The 15241-nt window shown below is 47.1% G+C and overlaps 1 protein-coding gene across 1 annotated transcript in view; it reads left to right on the top strand.

Moving 5' to 3' along the window:
• Positions 1-15241, top strand: part of PKNOX2 (PBX/knotted 1 homeobox 2) — a 354189-nt gene that overhangs the window by 266469 nt on the left and 72479 nt on the right. Inside the window, exon 5 of the mRNA XM_023557078.2 lies at positions 12572-12711. Within this exon, the coding sequence (XP_023412846.2) occupies positions 12572-12711 (140 nt within the window). The remainder of the gene's footprint in view (positions 1-12571; positions 12712-15241) is intronic.

Genomic DNA, 15241 nt, shown 5'->3' with positions numbered 1-15241 from the left:
CCTGTCAGCTGTGGACCAGAATGATGGTGACCTAGGCTGCTTGTCCAGGGAGACTCTGGACTGACCTGGCTCTGCTGCCAGCCCTTCCCCTCTCTGGGCCAGCCAGGGTGCGGGATATTTTGAGGTGCCCTCTTTGACCTCTCCCCTTTTTGATCCTTGATGTCTTTAGCACATGACTCCTTGCTTCACACATTCGGTTGGCTATCGTGTCTTTTAAATGTAACGGACACCTGGGAGCTCGCCATGAGCAGGCCATGGCGATGGGAGCCAGGGACACAGGCTGTGCCAAGGGGCTCTCAGTCTGCTCAGCACAATGAACATACAAGGGCCCTGCAGGGTTACAGGTTTTGTGCTTAGTGCATATGTAAATGAGGAAAAGGCCATCTACCTGGGCTGGGGCAGGTGTGGAGATTCTAGCCAGGTGATGCTCCAGCGTGTCTTGAGAGAGGCATGGTTTCACGTGGTGGGAATGGAGGCAAGTAGGGGGTGGCGTGAAGCAAACACATGACAACATAAACCAGTGAGGACACTCAGGCAGTTCTCAGCAGCAGGGTACAAGCAGGTGCAGGGCGAGGGTGCTGCACAGAAGACAAGATCATCAGCAAATAGGCCCAGGCCTAAAGCCCCACCTCCCCGGGTTGTACCCCCTGCTGCCTCTCACCTGTTCAGGCCAAACCCACGTAAATGGCTTCAAGCCCTGACCTCCTCCCAGGTCCCTAGACTCTCCCCTGGTTGCCAGGAAACCTGATCCTCTACCCAGCATGCCCTGGCACGGGAGGGAATGCCAGCTTCCCTGCAAGCTTAGCCTAGCTGCTGGAGCCTTAGTGGCCCCTAGTGGGCCAGTCTAGGCACAGCCCCTGGTGTTCTCTGTGACCTAGAGAGACAGGCACTGGGCCTGGTCAGCTCTCACCTACCTGTGCCAGGTGCAGGACTCAGCAGAGGGGGTGTCTTCTTAGGAGGAGTATCTATGCTGAGTGCTGAGGAGGTGCAGGCTTAGGTTGTCCAAGGCTTGCAGAAAGGGACCCTGTGAGAAGTATGTGGCTGTACTAGCCACAAAGAGCAGACTGTAGATGGGGGAGGTGTGGGGGCTGGGGCCTCTGGGGCAGGGATAGGGACAGGATGGGGGGTTTGGATTCAGAGGGAAAAGCTAGAAAAGTAAGCACTGAATGTGGTACTTTATATTAAAAATGCTTAGAAACCAAAATGTACAAAGCATTCACTGTGTGCAATGCACCTTAACATCCATGGTCTCAGAGTGGCCACGGGGGAGGTATTATAGCTACCTTTTTACTAATAGGGAAACTGAGGCTTGGAGAAACTGAGTTATTCACCCAAGGTGACGTAGCTGGTGATTAGTGACGTCTCCTTTCACTACACCACAGGCCCCTCTCCCTGTGCCTGAGCCCATGTGTGCCCCACACCCCTGAGTGCTTATGGAAGGGTGGGTTCCTTCAGCAGGGGCAGCCCAGGCAAAAGAAACAAATGCAGCGGCCACCTCGGAGTGTGGGCTGCAGCTTGTGCGGATTATATTAATGATAACAAACCCTGGTGGCGTAGCGGTTAAGAGCTATGGCTGCTAACCAAAAGGTCAGCAGTTCCTCCAGCCCCTCCTTGGAAACGCTGTGGGAAGTTCTACTCTGTCCTATAGGGTCATTATGAGTGGGAATCAACTCGACATCACCGGGTTCGGGGTTTTTTTTTTTTAACTATACATCCACAAGGAGCCCTGGCGGTGCAGTGGTTAAGTGTTTGGTGGCAACACTGGTAGTTCAGCAGTAGAATCCTCACCTTCCATGTGAGAGGCCTGGGTTTGATACCAGCCAATGCATCTCACGCACAGCCACCGCCCGTCTGTCAGCAGAGGCTTGTGTGTTGCTCTGATACTGAACGCGTTGCAGCAGAGCTTCCAGACTAAGACAGACGAGGAATAAAAGCCCAGTGATCTATTTCCAAAAAAAAGCAGCAAATGAAAGCCCTATGGATCACAATGGTCTGACCTGCTATGATCATGGAACTGGCACAGGACTGGGCAATGTTTTGTTCTGTTGTGCATGGGGTCGCCATGAGTTGGGGGCTGGCTCAACAGCAGCTAGAATCAACAACCACATATTGGATCTCTCTGTTAAGCGCCCTTGAAGACTAAGGTGTGCCTGACCCAAGCCATGGTATTTTCAATCACATCATATGCATGTGAAAGCTGGACAATGAATAAGGAGGACTGAAGAAGAATTGACACCTTTAAATTGTGGTGTTGGCGAAGAATGATGAAGATACCATGGACTGCCAAAAGAACCAACAAATCTGTCTTAGAAGTACAACCAGAATCCTCCTTAGAAGCAAGAATGGCGAGACTGCATCTTACATACTTTGGACGTGTTGTCAGGAGGGATCAGTCCCTGGAGAAGGACATCATGCTTGGCAAGGTACAGGGTCAGCGGAAAAGAGGAAGACCCTCAATGAGGTAGATTGACACAGTGGCTGCAACAATGAGCTCAAGCATAACAACGATTGTAAGGATGGCGCAGGACCTGGCAGTGTTTTTTTCTGTTGTGCATGGAGTCACTATGAGTCAGAACCGACTCGACAGCACCTAACAACACAACATTAAGTGCCAACTGCTTTGCATACATTATCTCATTTAATTGTAACAATCCTGTCCCTCAGGTATTATTGTTCCCATTTAATAGATGAGGACCTTGGGTCAGAAAGGTCTAAGTTACACAGGCAGAGAAGGTCGAATCCAAAGTAGGTGCTCACCCCTCCACACCAGGCTGTGTGCCCCATTATCTCCCACTCCAGGTTGGACACCACAGGGACTGTGGACTTCTCTATGGTGGCCTGAGGCATTCAGCATCAAGAAAGTAAATCTGCAGCCAAAAAAAGTACCATTCAGTGGGAAGGCCAACCCACTTTGTGCCCATTATTCCTTCATTCTACAGGTATTCTTGGACACTCTCTCCATCAGACACAGGGGCTACAGCTGTAAGCAGGAAAGACAGGGTCCCTGCCCTCAAGGATCTTACAGTCTATTGAAAGAGAGGGATAAGTAAGCAGACAAGTCTAAACAGTGCGATATGAGCCATGACATACAGAACAGAGGGGTCTAACCCAGTGCCAGGTGTTCTGCCAGCATGCACCAAAGGCGACACAAAGCTCACAACAATGGAAGGTAGGAGGCACCATTCCTATGTTACAGATGAGAAAACTGAAGCCCGAAAAGGTAAAGCAGCATGTCCAAGGTTACACAGCCAGTAAGTGGCAAAGAGGGACTCAAGACTCACTGTAGGATGCCTAACCTCTGCTCTGCCACCATGCACACTGTCTCCGGGAGATGGGAGAAAGACTTTGGCATTGTCCCCCATTCTGAACCATCTGCTCCCACCTCCCAGGAGCAGCAGACAGGAGCTCTGAATGGAAGCTGACAGGAGGCATCAGCTGATCCTGCTTTGGAGCCCAGCACCCTGAAGGTTCAAAGCCCTGTGTGGTCAGGTTTTTCTGGCTTCGGGTCTCAGGCCCCCTCTGCAGACTCTGGGGAGAAGTTAACACAGCAAGGGAGTCATCTTTCTTCAGTTAATAAACCACCCATGACTGTCTACTTGGGTTCTGCATGGAAGGTCTGTTTCTGGCACAATTAGCACTTGGGGAATTGACTTGAATTTGTATGCCAGAGGTTTGTTAGGGGGTAGGAGAAGCTGGGGCCAGCAGTGAGGATGGGGTGAAAAAAAAAAAGTGACCCAAGAGCATGTGCTGGAAAGTGAAGCTTCATTCTAACCAGGACCCCTTCCTCTCTTGCCCCTTTTTTCACTCAGGAAAAAAAAAAAAATCATCCTATTTCTCCTTTTCAAAGAAAACTAATTAAATACACTAATTCACTTAGTGTGGTTTTTCAGAAAGGCCTAGGTTCTGGCCCCAGGCTTTGCATAATCTGGCTGTGATCTCCAGCAGTTACTTTCTCTCTGTGATCGTCTGTTTTCTCACCTGTAAAATGGGGGTGATACTAACCTACTGCACAGGATTGTTGTTAGAATGGCAGGAATGTAAGAATGATTTGTAGACATGAAAGCCTACAGAAATCTTTTCTTAGTTCCTGAGAACGTAATGTGCCACGGTTTTCCTGTGATAATATTTTCCGAAAAAAGATACAGATTTGGGGAAGGGCAATACTAAGCAGAAGACAAAACACTGATGGAACATTTTGGGTGTCAGAGGGTAACTGAAATAGGCAGGTCAGATCTGCCTCCAACTTCTCTACTCCATTTTAGGCTGAGGGTGGGGGTGGTCAGGACGTTTATCTCAATGTGTCACAGAATCTGGGCAGGGGCCCTTTAGCTCCAAGCTCAAGACAGGGCTGGTCCTAGCTAGATGACGGAAGGAAGTCCAATGCTTATAGCATCCATGGGAGGGAAGAGCATGGAGGTGGTTGCTACAGAGTCTTTTGTCCCGAGGAGGGACCCTTTGGGTAAGAGAGGAGATAGGAACCATAGAGCCCCATGTAGGTGCTGGGCACAGCCTCACAGCCGGAAGCTGATAGGGCACACTAACACCCTTTCCCATCCGTTAGACTAAGGTGAAACATTTGTTAGTCCTACCTTGTTCTCTTGATTAATCCTCATGGCCTGTAAAGTGGGAAACCAAGGGCCAAAGGGGTCAGGAAACATGCCCCAAAATCATAGCTAATAAGTGGCAGAGAAGCATCTAGCCCAGGGCCTCCCACTGCGGTCCTCTTCCCCTTCCACTCTGATCTCTTCTGATCTCCCAGATAGCTCGCAAGACATCATTCAACTTTGACCCTCTTCCTCTGTGCCTCCATTTCCCCATGTTGGAAAGGGACAACTCTCCATGTTAGTGTTGATGCCATACCCACCCCACCCCCTACCCTGTCCCCAGTGAGCTGCTGGGCAGGGTCTCCAGGATGCTCTGAGCTCTCCTCGTGGAAAGCCCCAGAGTCTGGGGTGGCCAGTTCTGGGACCAGCTGTGAACACACCCAGTGGTCTCCTGGAGTGTGTAAGGCTAGTTTCTTCATGTGCCAGAGGGAGGAGATGCAGAGAAAGCCATGTGGGGAGATGCCTGAAATCAGCTGTGAGCTGGTAACTATTTAACTACGGGCTCTCTGAGGGCAGGAGGGCCCTGACTTAAAGCATTTGCCAATTCCCGTGGTATGAATGTTCCCACCATGGCCAATTTCAAGCTACCAGTGCATTGTCAACCAGTTTAAAATTCCTGCAAATCTAACAGTCTGGTTTCACAGGCCAGAAAAGGCGTTCCAGCCAGACACTTAGCAGCCTCACCCCTGGTCCACCCAGCTCTCCCTCCTCCTGCTCTAATGGCCATGCTGCCCAGTAACCTCCCCTTCCCCCTAAAGCTTACCTCAAGTCACCCCATCCCTTTACCCCTGGACCCTGCCGTAGCTCCAGCTCCTCTCCCTTTGAGTTCTGGTTGTGGGGAAGTAGAGGTTTCTGGCTAGAAAAGAAGTCTATTTAGAAATAAACCGTCCTTTTTCCAAACCTAGAGGAAATGCAGAGTTGCTGAACTGGCTCCCAGGGGCTATATAAATGTGAGTCCTCATCCTCCTAATGCCAGCTCTGCTGTCTTCTCCCCCACCACCACCTCTCCCAGCCCAGTAACAGCCTCTCAGCTGGGGCCTCTTGGGATGCTAAAGTGACTGCTTTTGATTTCCGTTTTTATTCCGTGCTTTCCTTTTCAACCCAGCAGGGCTTTCCCCCTCTTCTCCTTCCCCCCGACTGGTCCCCAAAGTCCCAGCTGAAAAGGGGAAGGTGAGAGGAAAAGAAGCCCCTCCCCTCATCTCAGTCTATCCTAGAATATCTTCTTGATGGAAGCCCCTGTGGGTTCCTCCAAGGACACCAGGAAATTCGCCTTTAGTCTGCACGGCAGAGCGTTCGGCCTACCCTGTATTTCACACTTCAACCAGCTATGTTGACCCAGCTTGCCTTGCTTTATGAAAGAAGTACATTTCTAAAATCTCGTGTTTAATAATATCCACTACCCTTCCACTGTGAAGGACTCAAGAGTTTTCAAAGCACGTTTACGTACTCTGCATCATCTAATCCGAGCCTCACCCCAACCGCTTGTGGGGATTACTAAACCACCCCCATGGCATCCGAGCCTGTCAGTGTTGGATGGGACCTAATCCAGCCACCCAGCTAAAGTTTCAATCCTCTGCACATGGTTTCAGCTGGTCAATTAATTTCTGCTTGACCCCTGCAGTGGTAGGAATCCCACCATCTCCTAGAGGCAGCCCAGTCCAGAAGTAAACAGCTCTGAGTCTTGGGCAGTTACAGTGAAACCTGGGAGAGACGGAACTCAACAGGACTGCCTTGTTTTTCTGGGTCTTGCAAGTCTTCCACCTTTGACAGGGTGCAGTCTTACCACTTTTCTATCACTTATTTTAGTGGAAAATACTTGCGTTTTCCTTCTCTGACAGCTTTCTACCTTACACAAGTTCCAACTTTTTCAGGTCTTACTGTATTGCTTGTGTTGATCCCAAATTTGTCTCCTTGTTCTAGATTCAATGGATTGTTTGTAGTTTGACCCTTTGGGGGTCGTACAAAACATAACTGATCTAAGTCCCTCTTTCAGATGTTCAAAGGATAACTCCTTATGTTCTCCTGCTCCCTCTCCCCCAAGTCTTGTTTGTACATTCTTGATCTTTCAAATATTCCTCATAGGGCATAGTGCAGAATCTCTTCACCACCCTGGTCAGTTCTCCTCTGAATGTACTGCCACACACTTGTTTAATATGAGTATGACAGGGTTGGAAGACCTGTTGTTGTTTTTGTCAGTTGCCATAGTCGGTTCCAACCCATGGTGATCCCATGTGTGCAGAGTAAAACTGTGCATAGGGCTTTCAATACATTCTCAGGTAGTATGGTGTAGTGGTTAAGAACTCAACTGCTAACCAGAAGGTTGGCAGTTTGAATCCACTAGCTGCTCCTTGGAAACCCTTTGGGGCAGTTCTACTCTGTCCTATAGGGCCGCTATGATTTGGAATTGACTCGAAAGCAATGGGTTTGGTTTTGTTTTCAGGTAGCATTAGTTTAGATGTTGGATTTTGTATTTTCTTTTTTTTTTTTTTTGACAGACACATTTCACTTTTGACATACTGCACGAACTGTCAGTTAAAACACTGCTGCTAAGCCATGTCTCCTCTGTTCTGTATTTATACTATTGATTTTTTTGGTCTAAGTGTTAGAGTGTAAAAATTCAACTTATTTGATGGAAATTAATCTTATTAGACTCAGTCTGTTGCCAAAATCTGTAAAGATCCTTTGGAGCCCAGTTTCTTGCCATCCATTAATTGGTTGAACATTTCTTTAGCCATCCTCCAAATAAATAAAGTTGTTGACTAATGAAGACTAAAGAAAAGTGTGTGGCCCTCCTCTAGAACCTTCCCATGTGCTGACACCTGTCCTTTCAGCATCATCTCAGGTGTAGCTGACTAATCATTCCATTGTCCACTGGGCTACCTTCCCCGAGTTTCCACAAGTTATCACAAAAGATACCTTGATGAGGTCATTTACACTATACCTACCACATTTTCCTGATCTACCAGTTTAAAAAAAAAATTTTTTTTCACCAGTTTAGTTGTTGTTAGTTGCTGTCAAGTCACGCCAACTCATGACAACCCCGTGTACGACAGAACAAAACATTGCCCAGTCCTGCACCATCTTCATGATCATTGTATGCATAAGTCCATTGTTGTGGCCACTGTGTATTTTGAGAGCTTTCCAACCTAGGGGGCTCACCATCCAGCACTATGTCAAACAATATTATGTTGTGATCCAGAGGGTTTTCATTGGTTATTTTTCAGAAGTAGATCACCAGACCTTTCTTCATAGTCTGTCTTAGTCTGGAAGCTCTGCTGAAACCTCCCCACCATGGGTGACCCTGCTGGCGTTTGAAATACTGGTGGCAGAGCTTCTAGCATCACAGCAACATGCGAGCTACCATAGTACGACCAACTGACAGTTTTGTAATCCTGTCAAATCCAGAAATTGAGCCTCCATTATAACTGGCCCTCGCCCTTCTGACTCCAGTGCCCAGCGCAGTGCCTCGTGCATGGCAAGGACTCAAGAGGCATTTAAAGAAATGGTTGGTTGCTGTAGCAAATGAGTGAATCCAGCCCAGATCAGTGTGAAGCTTGCCAGTATTTAGCTTTTCTGAATCTAACTTCTCTATTTTGAGAACTGGGACATTTGCTTCTACTTTCTTCCTTCTAGAATCTCTTTAATACTCATAGTCTTAAAGGTCACCAAGTTGATTACCGGCGAGAAAGTAGGAAAGTTGGGAAATAGAAAAATTAGAAAGTTAAGGGATTTGGCCAAGATCAAATGTTAATAAAGGGACAACTTAAGATTCAAGCAATTGTCTGTGACTTCCAGATGCCATGATGCTAGGCCTATCTTCTTACACAATGGCCTTGGGAACGTCCTCCCAATTCAGCCAACAAGGATATTTTTTCCTGACAAAAATGATAAGGATACAGCGTAGTAAATCAGACCAATTTCTTTTATAGTCTCAGTCTCATTGGCCCTCTGTCATTCATTAATTCATTGATTCAACAACTGTTTATTAAGTACTAGAATGGTACCAGACTATTCTGGGCCCTAGGAATGCTACTATAAACAAGCCCTCCTTGAGCTTAAATTATATTTCAGCTTGGGAGAGAAAATAAATAAGCAAATAAAAATATAACGTCAGGTCATGGTAAGGGCTATGAAGACAGATACAGCTGAGTGAGGGAGTACCAAGGGACGGAGGAGTTCTCTTACTCTGAAGAGGCGGCATCTGAGCAGAGATCTAAATGAAGGGAGAGAATGAGCCATTCAGATCTCTTGAGGATATCTACATCGGCAATAACGTACTTGTATTTGTGGAAGTGACAATAGATTTTTCTTCCAGAAAGCAGGGACCTAGATCATAGGATGAAATTCCCAGCTATAAAATATCTGATTCTTTAAAGGTATATTCATTCATTCATTTTTTTCCAACAAGTAACTTTATTAAGCATCTACTATGACATCTGTAGTGGTGCAAATGGTTAAAGCACTCAACTGCTAACTGAAAGGTTAGAGGTTCAAGTCCACCCATAGGCTCTTCAAAAAAAAAGGCCTGATGATCTACTTTAGAGAAATCAACTGTTGAAAACCCTATGGAGCACAGTTCTACTCTGATACACTTGGGGTCACCGTGAGTCAGAGTGGGCTGGGCAGCAACTGGTTTATGTGAACAAGGCAAGTGCCAGTGACAGACGAGTCTATCAAGCCTCAGAGCACAGCGTGATCAGTGCTATCAGGATGCTCTGTTCAGGCTGATGTAAGGAAACAGCTGAGCCATGTGATCATTTACCCTTTTAGGGATCCATCTGACTAAAGGAAATACAATGTCAAAGCATTTAATTCTGTAATGATGGTTTTCAAAATTTTTAAAGCCATTGAACCATTTCTTTACATAAAAAAAAAAAATCTCATGCTGACAGTCCAATATACAAAGATTTGCTCTGGTTGGCACAAAATTGGGAGCCCAGAAGCATCTTCAAAAATGTAACAAAATAACAAATGTTGGAGAGGTTGTGGGGAGATTGGAACTCTCATGCACTGCTGGTAGGAATGGTACAACCACTACAGAAAATGATATGGCACCTCCTGAAGAAGCTAGAAATAGAAATACCATACAATCCAGCAGTCCCACTCCTAGGAATATATCCTAGAGAAATAAGAGCCGTCACATGAATAGACATATGCACACCCGTGTGCAATGCAGCATTACTCACAATAGCAAAAAGATGGAAACAACCGAGGTGCCTATCAGCAGATGAATGGACAAACAAATTATGGTACATACACACAATAGAGTAGTACGCATTGATAAAGAACAATGATGAATCTGCCAAGCATCTCACAACATGGATGCATCTGGAGGGCATTACACTGAGTGAAATAAGAGAATCACAAAAGGACAAATATTGTATGAGACCTCTATTATAAAAAACAGAGAAAAGGTTTATACACAGAAAAAAACAATCTTTGATGGTTATGAGGGAGGGAGGGATGGAGAGGGAAAATCACCAACTAAATAGTAGACAAGCGGTAACTTTGGTGAAGAGAAAGACAACACACAATGTAGGGTAAGTCAGCACAACTTGACCAAGACAAAGTCACAGAAGCTTCCTAGACACATCTAAACACCTTGAGGGACCAAGTTACTAGGGCTGAGGGCTGGGGACCATGGTCTCAGGGTCATCTTGGTCAATTAGCATAACATAGTCCACATGTTTGGTGAGTAGCGTCTGAGATCTTAAAAGCTTGTGAGTGGTCGTTTAAGATACTCCACTGGTCTCACCCCATCTGCAGCAAAGGAGAATGAAGAAAACCAAAGACACAAGAGAAAGATTAGTCCAAAGAACTAATAGACCACAACTACCACAGCCTCCACCAGACCAAGTCCAGCACAACTAGATGGTGCCTGGCTACCACCACTGACTGCTTTGACGGGGATTACAATAGAAGTTTCCAGGCAGAGCTAGAGAAAAATGCTGAACAAAATTCTAACTCAAAAAAAAAAGACCAGACTTACTGGAGAAACCCCAAGAGTATAGCCCCCAGACACCCTTTTAACTGAGTACTGAAGTCACTCCTGAGGCTCACCCTTTGGCTAAAGATTAGGCAGGCCCATAAAATAAAACCAGACTAAATGGGCACACCAACCCAGGGGCAAGGATGAGAAGGCAGGAGGGGACAGGAAGCTGGTAACGGGGAACCCAAGGTCAAGAAGGGGAGAGCATTGACATGTTTGGGGTTGGCAACCAATGTCACAAAACAATATGTGTATTAATTGTTTAATGAGAGACTAGTTTGCTCTCTCAACCTTCATCTAAAGTACAATTAAAAATATATAAATGTAATGACTGTACCCTTACCCATACAATGGTTAAGGTTTCTTTCTGTCTTTGCAAATTCTTTAGCGGAATGCCTGTGATGCATCACATTCTGGTTTAATGCTCATTCAATAATAAAACTTCTTTCTCTTCAAAAAAAAAAAAGAAAAAGTTCTACGTCCTACTTTGGTGAGTAGCGTTTGGGGTCTTAAAAGCTTGCAAGTGGTCATCTAAGATAACATCTGTTGGTCCCATCCCATCTGGAGCAAAGGAGAATGACAAAATCCAGAGACACAAGGAAAATATTAGTCCAAAGGACAAATGGACCACACGAACCACAGCCTCCACCATCCTGACCCCAGAAGAACTAGATGGTGCCTGGCTATCACAATAGAGGGTCCCAGACAGAGTGGGAGAAAATGTAGAACAAAATTCAAACTCACAGAAGAAGACCAGACTTACTGGCCTGACACAGACTGGAGGAACTGCCGAGATTATGGTCACCAGACAGCCTGCTAACTAAGGACTGAAGCCACTCCTGAAGTCCACCTTTCAGCCAAAGATTAGGCCTATAAAACAAACAATAACACATGTGAGGAACGTGCTTCTTAGTTCAATCAAGTATGTGAGACCAAATGGACAACATCTGCAGAAAAGCAAAGGCAAGAAAGCAGGAAGGGGCAGGACAGGAAAACTGGACGAATGAACACAGGAAACCATGGGTGGAAAGGGGGAGAATACTGACACAATGCAGAGATTGCAACCAATGTCACAAAACAATTTGTGTACAAATTTTTGAATGAGAAACTAATTTGCACTATAAACTTATACCTAAAGCACAATAAAATAAGAAAAAGCCCATCTAACAGCGTGAAACCAGTGCCTACACATTTGTATGGCCAAGAACAGAAATCTTTCCATTGCCCACCAAAACCTGCTTTTCTCCATGTTACCAGGTAAACCAAATTTGGAGAGCCGTTTAATCATCGGTCAAAACCATTAGAACTGTTACCTCTAGCTTGCGTTAAACAAAGTAAATAAACCCCTGCCCAAATGAGACCTGATTTCAGCTACTGTTTTCTGCTCTTCAAAACCATTAAATCAAACTTATTACCGCCCAAATGACTCATAATTTAAAGGGTTCATCTTTTCTTTTTGTTTTTTTTCCTACTTCTGGTCAAAGGTCACAACATTCGCATCAAGGATCATCTCTTCTGAAGTGTGCTGGTCCATCACCTAGTATTGTATGGCCCTCACTTGTTCTCTCTAACTTTGTCATTTGAAGAAAGGGCTATTTTTCTTCCCACTGTAGTACATATGAGCCCTGGCGGTGCAGTGGTTAAGCGCTTAACTGCTAACCAAAAAGTCAGCAGTTCGAATCCACCAGGAGCTCCTTGGAAACCCTATGGGGCAGTTCTACTCCACCCCATACGGTTGCTATGAGTCAGAATTGATTCAATGGCAATGGGGTATAGGGTCACTATGAGTTGGAATCAGCTTGATGGCAATGGGTTGGTAGCACATATACAGATGGCGCTCATTGTACACTCCTGCATGCTCTTGCATACGTTCTCTTAACCACGCACACACCACAGACCAAGAGAGCCCTCACACCACAGCTCAGAAACCAGCTCTCCTGCTGTGCTAACTACCGCCTCCCCGTTCTTCTCTCTGCAGATGACAGCAACTGCCCAGCCACCCTCCAAGGCCCAGGCTGTCCACATCTCAGCACCCTCTGCTGCTGCCAGCACACCTGTGCCCAGTGCCCCCATTGACCCCCAGGCACAGCTGGAGGCTGACAAGCGAGCTGTGTACAGGTAGGAGACCCTGCAGCCGTGTCCAGAGCCCCAGCCAGCCTGAGAACCAGCTCAGCCAGAGTAGATGAGAGTGCAAGCCCGAGCTTGGCACAACAGAGACAATGGCCACCCATTGCTCTCCTCACCCTCTCTCTCCCTCATGTCAATCCAGAAACCCCTCAGCAGGCCACTGTGGGTTACTTGAGCTTCCTGAAAATGTTTCATGAGAGAGATGAAGTCCTGGGCACTAGCTCCCAAGAGGGCCCCTTTCCCATCCTAACTGGGGAGGTGGGCCCCAATGAGCGTCAGAAACCGCCAGCTGAGTAAACTCTACTTGCCCGTCTACACTGTTGCCTTCACTCCAACAAGCTCTGCAGAGCACTGGACATTTGACTGCACCATCTCAGACTTGGTAGTACTCACACTTGAGTATGCATAAAAATCACCGGGAGGGAGGGCCTGTTAAAGTGTTGATTTCTGGGCTCCGTGCTCAGATGCTGAATCAGTAGGTCAAACTATAGGAATTTTTTAAAAGCATCCCAGGTGAATGTGATGCAGCTGGTCTTTGGACCACACTTTGATTCATGGCTATCTTTTTTTTTTTTCTTTTTAGCAATAGATGTTGGCGTAGGTGTGTAGGTTCTGGCGCCCTGTCTCCAGATAGAGAGTTTGCTGCGACCAGGCAGCTTCTCTCAACCTGCCCTGCATCAGCCCTAAACGTCCAGGGCTAGGCCCTAAGCACTGCAGAAGGAAGGGGCTCAGGGAAATTTCTATCTGCCTTAGTCAACTCTGGGGCCCTTGGCGGCACAAGTGATTAAGAGCTTGGCTGCTAACCAAAAGGCCGGCAGTTCAAATCCACCAGGTGCTCCTTGGACACTGTGTGGGGCAGTTGTACTCTGTCCTGTAGGGTCACTATGCATCAGAATCGACTTGATGGCAACAGGTTTTTTTTTTAGTGAACTCCAGCTCTTGTGTCCCTGGCTGGGGAGAAAGATGTGCATACCTGAGAGCCAGCCTCAAAGAGGCTTCCACAGTACTTCAGTCACCATTTATCCGTGGAGAGCCCAGATCACTAAGAAAAGAAGCCCGTGCCAGCACTCAGCGTTGAGATTGAACCCTTGCTCACATTCACTCGTGTGGGAGCATGTATGTCCACATGTATCAACAAGCACAGCTCATCTATGGCTGGTATACACTCGCAGCATGTGTTAATGTCAGTAACACGTGGGATGATCCATTCAAGACAAAATGAACAGAAAGAGGACTGATTCCCTCTTCCCTCCTTCCTCTCCCCACCCTGGGTGACAGTGCCTTTATGGTAATTATTTCTGTTATTATCGTTATCATTGACATTATCTTTAGTTACTCAGATGACTGAATGCCTCTAATACCAGCAGATGGGAGCCCAGAGCAGTGGGCCCTGGTCCATGGATCCCAGCATCGGGGTCTTCCCCAGGCCAGAGGCCTGCCTGCAGGAAGAGAGTTCTGCCTTGGGCCCCCACAGAACTCTGGGATTTGGTCACAATCCCCGTCAGGAGATGCTGAGGGAGGCCAGGCCATGCTGCCCCAGTGTGGGAGGAGCCCCCCGCCCTCCCTCTCTTTCACACTCTTTCATTGTACCCTTGCTGTTAACATCTGCTGGCACTGTGCTAGACTCCAGGGGAAAGAGGGTGAACATATGAAGGTAATGCATAGGCCCTTTCCTTGTCTCTCCAGCAACTGATAGATATGCAAACCAGTGAGGCGGCACAGGTGAGGCAACTGTAAGTTTGGTCTTAAAGACTGAGTGAGAGGGTTCACCAGCTGGAGAAATGGGGGGTGAAGCTCTCCCAGGCAGAGAGGAGCCTGGTATTTCCAGGAACTGCCAGTGGCCAGAGCCACTGGATGTGGGAGAATGAAGCTGCAGAGCCATCTGGAAATTAACCTGGGCACCGTGCCTTTGCAGGGTGCTGAAGGAGAGGGGTAAAACGTGGCCTCTGGAAACTGTCCAGTGCCTGGTAATTTGGGGTTGACTCATCTAAACCCCCAGGTGATTCATTAGCACACTACAGACTGATCACCAGCTCCTTCCCAGACCTCTGGTAGTCACGGCCTATAGGGAGGTAACAAGAAGTTCCTGGAAACAAAGGCTTGAATCCTGCCTTCACCATATACTAGTCTGTCTGAGCTTTAGTTGCAAAATAAAACGGAACTCAGCAGGTTTGAAAGAATTTAGGTGTGTAAGTACCTGGCCCTGTTTCTGGCACAAAGCAGGTGACGGGAAAGCAGATGGGTCACCATGTCCCACGAATGGAATCCGTGGGCTCCCAAGCCCTTCCCAGGATTCCACGTCAGGCTCATACACTCCCCAGGCCAAACCACAGGAGAGGTGGGTCACCTCCCCCATTGGAGCTTTCCATCACGATATCACTTGAAGTATGAATGCCCAGATCTTCCTCAGCCAACATGATCTTCTGCTCACCTTTACTCCTGAGCTTGACCTTGTCCCATGGCTCACCCCAGCTCTTGGCATTTGCCCCAGTTATTCTTGCAGCTGTCAGACCCTGAAGAG

Source organism: Loxodonta africana, chromosome 15 (assembly GCF_030014295.1).
Source record: "Loxodonta africana isolate mLoxAfr1 chromosome 15, mLoxAfr1.hap2, whole genome shotgun sequence".
NCBI lineage: Eukaryota > Metazoa > Chordata > Mammalia > Proboscidea > Elephantidae > Loxodonta > Loxodonta africana.
Note: the sequence above shows the minus strand (reverse complement) of the source record. Positions and strands in the feature narration are given on the sequence as shown.